At 24.9% G+C, this 7050-nt stretch overlaps 1 protein-coding gene and 1 long non-coding RNA gene across 2 annotated transcripts; one reads left to right on the forward strand and one right to left on the reverse strand.

Moving 5' to 3' along the window:
* Positions 1 to 99: 99 nt before the first annotated feature.
* LOC138938683 (uncharacterized) lies at positions 100 to 1104 on the forward strand. The gene is made up of 3 exons (XR_011447746.1): positions 100 to 355; positions 498 to 775; positions 1090 to 1104. It is a non-coding gene; the product is annotated as an uncharacterized lncRNA (long non-coding RNA).
* A 199-nt stretch (positions 1105 to 1303) lies between these two features.
* On the reverse strand, positions 1304 to 2780 carry LOC138938945 (uncharacterized). The gene is made up of 4 exons (XM_070306365.1): positions 2775 to 2780; positions 2008 to 2171; positions 1792 to 1911; positions 1304 to 1703 (listed from the first exon to the last, which is right to left on the reverse strand). The coding sequence occupies exons 1-4, from the start codon at positions 2778 to 2780 to the stop codon at positions 1304 to 1306; spliced, it is 690 nt and encodes a 229-aa protein (XP_070162466.1).
* Positions 2781 to 7050: the final 4270 nt, after the last annotated feature.

A 7050-nucleotide genomic window follows, 5' to 3' on the forward strand; every position in this document is an offset into this window, starting at 1 on the left:
GACTTAAAATCTCTATTGTAGACGCCACATGATACGAGCATAAAGTCCGTATCAGATTATACATTGAAGATTGAGACTGAAAATTCAAGATTGAAATTCGATCAATCAGGACAAAGAAATTTTAGTTCCTTTTCTTCTGATTAGTCAAATTTCAATCTTTAATCTTCAATCTTCAGTTTTCAATGCGTAGTCTGATACGGGCTTTAAGGATCTCGACCTCGGAAAGATTGGATAAGCGAGAAATACATCGATGAACATCAAGCTAAATCAAGTTTCCGATCCTGTGGAGGGCCAAACTGTAATCGATCCAAAAGGATATGCAAAGTATGATACTTACTTATGGCGGTGACATAATGTAAGTATGATTATTACATATTTAATTTTAAGATTATATAAACATTTTTATAATTTTTTCTTATTTCAATAGTGATATAAAAAAAGCCAGATTATTGTTGAAATCCATCAGAGAAATCAATCCTAATCATCCTTTTGCGTAGATCGCGTCCGCGCGTTTAGAAGAAATGACAGGGAAAGTTCAAGCGGCGAGAAATTTAATCGTGAAAGGCTGTGAAATAAATCCCATATCTAAGGATTCTGAGATTGGAAGCTGCTGGACATGGCGAAGGCGGTGATACATAATCAATGAGACACATTCCGACGTTTATCAGAATCTCGATAAAGGCCGCGGATTTGGAAATGGAGATAAAAACGAAAAGAAGAATATATAGTAGTAAAGTTTAAATAAAGCTGAAAGAATCGATTAAATTTAATATAAGTATGTTTGTTTTATATTACATTTATCAAATATAATAATATATATAATAAATTTAAATATATATATATATATTTAAATAGAAAAATTAGAAATTTCAGTTAGATTAAGTTTAATTATTTCCGAATAAAGCTATTTGATTTACAATTATGGAAAATTTTAATTGGATATTTTTAATTGTAACATGTGAAGTATAGGATTAAAACAACAAACACAATGCTAATCTAATCAACATTTTTATAACTGTGACATCTTTATAATCAACACAATCTGATATTTATAATGAATAGATATAACATGATTTATTATCCTTACAGCATTAAATTAGAGAGAATGCCATAATATAGAAATTGGTGGAAAAAGTTATTTGACTTTATAATTTTATTTTAAAAGATTAATTAATTAAAGAGAGAAATTGTATTTTTATAATTATAATATTTAAATAAATATACGAACATGTTTATACTTAATATATATCCACATAGATTCATCATAAACATTAGAACACATATCATATGTTACTATGTAAAATTATTTATGAGGAATTATAATATGTTTGACTATAGTAAGAGCATACATTGCATTTACTGTTGAATTATTATCAATGGTATCATATCTAAAGTCAGTGTTTTCGCTTGACAAGAGATTTACAACACCCGGAGGTATTCCAGATATTTTAAACATGTCACAATATGGTGCAAGAGTGCATAAATCTGGGTTACATATCACGATGACAGAATTGCCAACAATTAAACTTTGTGTTAATTCACGAAACAAAGTAATTTCGTCTTTTTCCATAAGAATAACAGTTCCTTGTGGCTTACGAGTTTTTATTACTTCAAATCTTTCATTTTGATAACATTGTGCTAGACTTCCACGAATATATGATAACTTTATCCAGTTTGATACTGTTGAAGCCAACAGAAATTGACTAAAAGAAGATATAATTAAAAAAGAATAAGACAAAATAAACACAAGTATACGAGAAATAAGATATATTATAAAATGATTTAACATACCCATTGCATTCTAATGTGGATGCAAAATTAGATAATATCTTCATTCTAGATTTACTAGACATAATATTCCAAGTTGTGAATCCAACTGTAGCTGAAGCAGAGCACCTCATAATATCTTCACTGCAATAAATTAAATGATTACAAATTCGAATCTAATATTGTTGAACTATTTTAATTAGAAAATTATTATACAAAATAAGACTATTGTATTTGTACCGAGTTGCATTCGCTAATAAAATATTATTATGTATCCAATATGTATATTTAATAGGTATTTGCCACATGCCATTATAAAACAGATTATATGTTAAACCTTTATGATTTATTGGATTTATTAGATTTGTATGCGTGTGTTTATCCAATTGAGATAAATTGAGAGACTGATATAACGATTTAAAATTTAAATCTATATATGGAAATATGATACCAGGACAAAAATCCATGTGTGTATTTATAAATAGAATATGTTGCTGTCGAAAAGAAACATTTTGTTTTAATAGCACAATTTGGAAATATATATTATAAAATGGCATATTATGTAATATAATTTTAATGATATACATTTAAAGATTCTGCTAAATTTTTTGCAGCTATAACATCTTCCGACCATATAGATACTATATTCATTTCATTTACTATATCTGTCTGGCATTTAAATGGACTGACTGTAAGTAATTCTTCCTTCGATTTAAATATATGAATGGAAATGTCCAAATGCTCAAAATATTTTTTAAAATGCCATTTAAAAGTCTGTACTATTGATTCTTGGACCCAAATTTTATGTAATCCAGACGTAACGCTTTTAAACTTTAAACACTCAATAACTGCATACAAATCTGAATCTTCGAGAAGTATCATTTCAAAATTCTGCACTACACAAATATTAAAGTGATTAATTGCAAGAAGATCTAATTTTTTATTTATAAATTATATCTTATATAAATATTTTCCTTACGTAAAACATTTTTATAATTCTGATATACCTCCATTTCGTCTTGCGGTCTAAAAATATAAAAATAACAAAATATCGATGATATCAATTTTAATCAATAATAATAATCAATTATTATTTTAATATAATAATAAGTTTTAATAATTATTTTAATATAATAATAATCAATTATATTAATTAATTAAATAATATAATACATTATAAGAATTTTTACAAAGAATATAATTACACAATGGCAGTTTCCAAAAATAGCTCTATTGTACTTTCTATGCACATACTGTAGATCGTAAGCATTATTAACATAACTGGCGACCTATATCCATCTATAAAGATTAAAAGAATTTCCTATATATATATATATATATATATATATATTTGTTCTAGCGTTATTGCTATTTACAAATAAAATAAAATTATCCTAGGGATGCACACAAATAAAACATATATAATATCGATATAATTATTAAAATTGCAAAGATATACAATATATTATTAATGCATACCAAAACTTAAATCAAGCATAAAACTTGCACCAAAATGATAGAGATAATTAAGAACAGAGGTAATTATATCTACATGTTCACAAATTGACTTAAAAAGATTCAAATGCTTTTCTATTAGTGATGCTGTGCGAAAGAATCTACAAACATGAAAAATCTAGATATATAAATGTGACAAAAATTAAAGTAACATTTTAACATTTTTATCACACATTATTTACAGTTTAGATTTAAATGACTAATTTTACCTGTGTGACATTTTGTCAGTTTTCTTAAAATTTAATTCTTTAAATAAAAAGAATATTTTTTCCAGTGTTTCCTAAAAATATGTGTAAAAGAGATAGTAATAAACATTATACAATATATATATATATATATATATATATATATATATATATATATATATATATATAAAGTTTCTTCGCTCTTCTGAATATTAATATATATTAAGTAACACTGTCCTTTTTAGTATGTAATATATATAATAGTATTATTTAAATATTCATACTCACGTTTATTTTCTCTTTATTTTTATCATATTCTAGATTAGTATAATATTTATTTATAATTTTCACACGCTCATGCATGATTATTAATTTGATTTAAACAATATATTTTATAAAACGAGATTAGAGAGAAAGAATATTACACATATATGTGTTTACGAGAGATTTTGGTACAAATGAGGACGACCTTGTATTTGTGCAAAAAAAATATATATATATATTTGATACAGAGCAACAATAAATAATCACAGTGTGATATATGATATGCGAAGTATTATTGTTTGAATACTATATTAATAAACATTCTCATAATATTATCAAAATAAAAATTGAACAAAGATTGAAAAGAGGAAAATGTAACGATGAGAATTTGCATTAGGAAAAGAGACATATGCTTTATCTTTTTAATTGTCTTATTATATATAAAATTTCTTAAGAAATAACAGAGAGATATTCATTTTTCTGTATCTATATTTAAATTTTTACGCGTGCGCCTTTTTCCACTATCCACAAAATATTTTATTTATATTAAAACACAAAATAATACAATTTTTGAAATTTCTTCTCTATACATATATATATCTAACGATTTTCACTTCCGGTTTAGAAATCAGAAATCGCATCGTATCTATAGATATTCATATTTATCGTGACTATCGAGATTAATGTTTTTATTTTGTAAATTTATTTAATGTTTTTTTTAATTGATTAATAATATTTTATAGCTATGTGTAACATATATTGTACTTAATATTATATTTTATTTACTAATTGGGAGATATATATAAAACAGAAGATTAAAACAAAATAAATTACATAATATATTAATCTAACCAATATATTTATAATTTTGATATTTTTAACCAACAATCACAACACACAATCTTTTTTATATAACACTGAATTAAAGGATATTTGTTATTATGTATATAAGAGTTGGCGGGAAAAGGTATTCAATATTCTATCAATTTTGTTTTATAAAATTAATTGAAGAACTCAATAACAAGAGATATTGTTCTTTCAAAATTATAATATATAAATATGTGAATGTGTTTATATTTGTGTTTGTATTTATTCGCAGATTTATCATGACATTAGAGTGATTAGAGCATACGTGGTATATCTTATTAAAATTATTGACGAGATATTATAATATACTGCATTGCGGTAAGTCCAGTAAATGCTTCAGCTGATGTTGAATTTACAAAATTAGTACATCGAATGTCCTCTGTATTTTGACTTGATAAAAAATTTATAACACCTGGAGGTATTCCAGATATTTTAAACATGTCACAATATGGTGCTAGAGTACACAAATCTGGATTACATATCACAATGACAGAATTGCCGCTAATTAAACTTTGTGTTAATTCACGAAACAAAGTGATCTCGTCTTTCTCCTTAAGAATAATAGTGCCTTGTGGCTTACGAGCTTTTATTACTTCAAATCTTTCAGATTGAAAGCAATCTATTGTATTTCCAGCAATATATGACATTTTTATCCATTTTAATATTATATCGGCCAATACAAAATCACTACAAGAAAAAGAAAATTATAAAATAGAATATCAAGAGAGAATAAACACATAAACAGATACAAATCTATGTAAGAGATAAGATATTATAGGATGATTCAACATACCCATTACATTCTAATGTGTTTGCAAAATTAGATAATATTTGCATTTTAGACTCGCTGGACATAGTACTCCAAGTGTTGAATCCTTTTCGAGCTGAATCAATACATTTCATAACATCTGCGCTACAATAAATTAAATAATTACAACTTTAATATATTTTATTAAATATTTTCGGATATAAAAATTATTGCAGATAAGTATGCGTATTTATACCGAGTAGCATTTGCCAATAAAATATTTTCATGTATCCAATATGTATTTTTCTTAGGTTTTTGCCACATGCCATCATAAAACAGATCATATATTAAGGTAACTTTATGCTCAGTTGGATTTGTATCGTCTGTATCTCGTAAAGAGTCCATAGACAGAAATAATGATTTGAGAATTATATCAAAATATGGAAATATAATATCGGGACAAATATCCATATGCGTATTTATAAATACAATTTGTTGCTGAAAACAAAAATTCGTTCATTTCATTAATATTTATTTGGCAATGTTATGATGCATAATTTTTAAGAATGTATACATTTAAAGTTCCTGCTAAATTTTTTGCAGCTATAACATCTTCTGACCATATGGATACTATATTCATTATATTCTCCATATATATACTCCGTACAGATGCACTACATGTAATTAATTCTCGCTTTGATTGAAATATACAAATAGGAACATCCAGACGTCCAAAACATTTTTTAAAATACCACATAAAGGTCTGTACTATTGATTCTTGGATCCAAATTTTATCTAAACTGTACATAATGTTTGTAAACTTTAAACAGTTAATAACTGCGTGCAAGTCTGAATCTTCGAGAAGTATCATTATTTCCATGTGACGAGCTATATAAATATTGAAGTGATTAATTATAAAGATACGATTTTAAATTATATCTTATGTTTAATGTTTAATGTTTTTCTTACGTGTAATTTTTTTATAATTATAATATATCTGTTTTTGTGATTCCATACTAAAATGTAAACATAACTTATGAAATATGAATAATATCAATTTTTCTATAATAATGACCAATTAACGTAATGCAGTATAAAAATTTTTACTATATAATTACATAATGGCAGTTTCCAAAAGTATCTGTATAGCTTCTTCTTTATAAATATTATAGATTGTAAGTATTACACACATAGTTATATCAAAGTTTTCAACTAGAGAACAAAAGAATTTTTTTTTATAATATGTGATGTTAGCGATGGTGTGCCATTATTATTTATAGATGTAAATAAAACTATGATAAAATAAAATTATGATAGAGACGCAAATAAATTCTATATATCAATATATTTTTAAAATTCTAATTACAAGTATTTTATTATGCGTACCATAATACCGTGAATCAAGCATAAAATTTGCACCAAAGTAATAGAAGTAATCAAGAATAGTGGTAGCTATATCTACATGTTGGCAAACTGTCATAAAAAGATCCAAATGCTTTTCTATTAATGATGCTGTATAAAGAAATCTACAGATAAAAATCCAAATGTATGTATCTACTCATTATAAATATCTCACGTTAAAAGCAAAACTTTTATATTTTATCACATATTATTTGTATTTTAAAATATTATTAAAGTGTTTATTTACCTCAATTCTATAGTATCAGTATCCGTAAATGTTAATTCCTTAAATAAATTGGATAT

This window comes from Polyergus mexicanus, unplaced genomic scaffold (assembly GCF_030449975.1).
Source record: "Polyergus mexicanus isolate NDT 795.1 unplaced genomic scaffold, iyPolMexi1.0 SCAF_13, whole genome shotgun sequence".
NCBI classification, from domain to species: Eukaryota; Metazoa; Arthropoda; class Insecta; order Hymenoptera; family Formicidae; genus Polyergus; species Polyergus mexicanus.

Excerpts from the sequence above, each read along its gene's own strand:
- LOC138938945 (XM_070306365.1), bottom strand. Across the intron at positions 1,912-2,007 it reads TTATTAGCGAATGCAACTCG|TGAAGATATTATGAGGTGCT; the intron begins GTACAAATACAA and ends AATTTATTGCAG. Across the intron at positions 1,704-1,791 it reads TCCACATTAGAATGCAATGG|TCAATTTCTGTTGGCTTCAA; the intron begins GTATGTTAAATC and ends ATCTTCTTTTAG.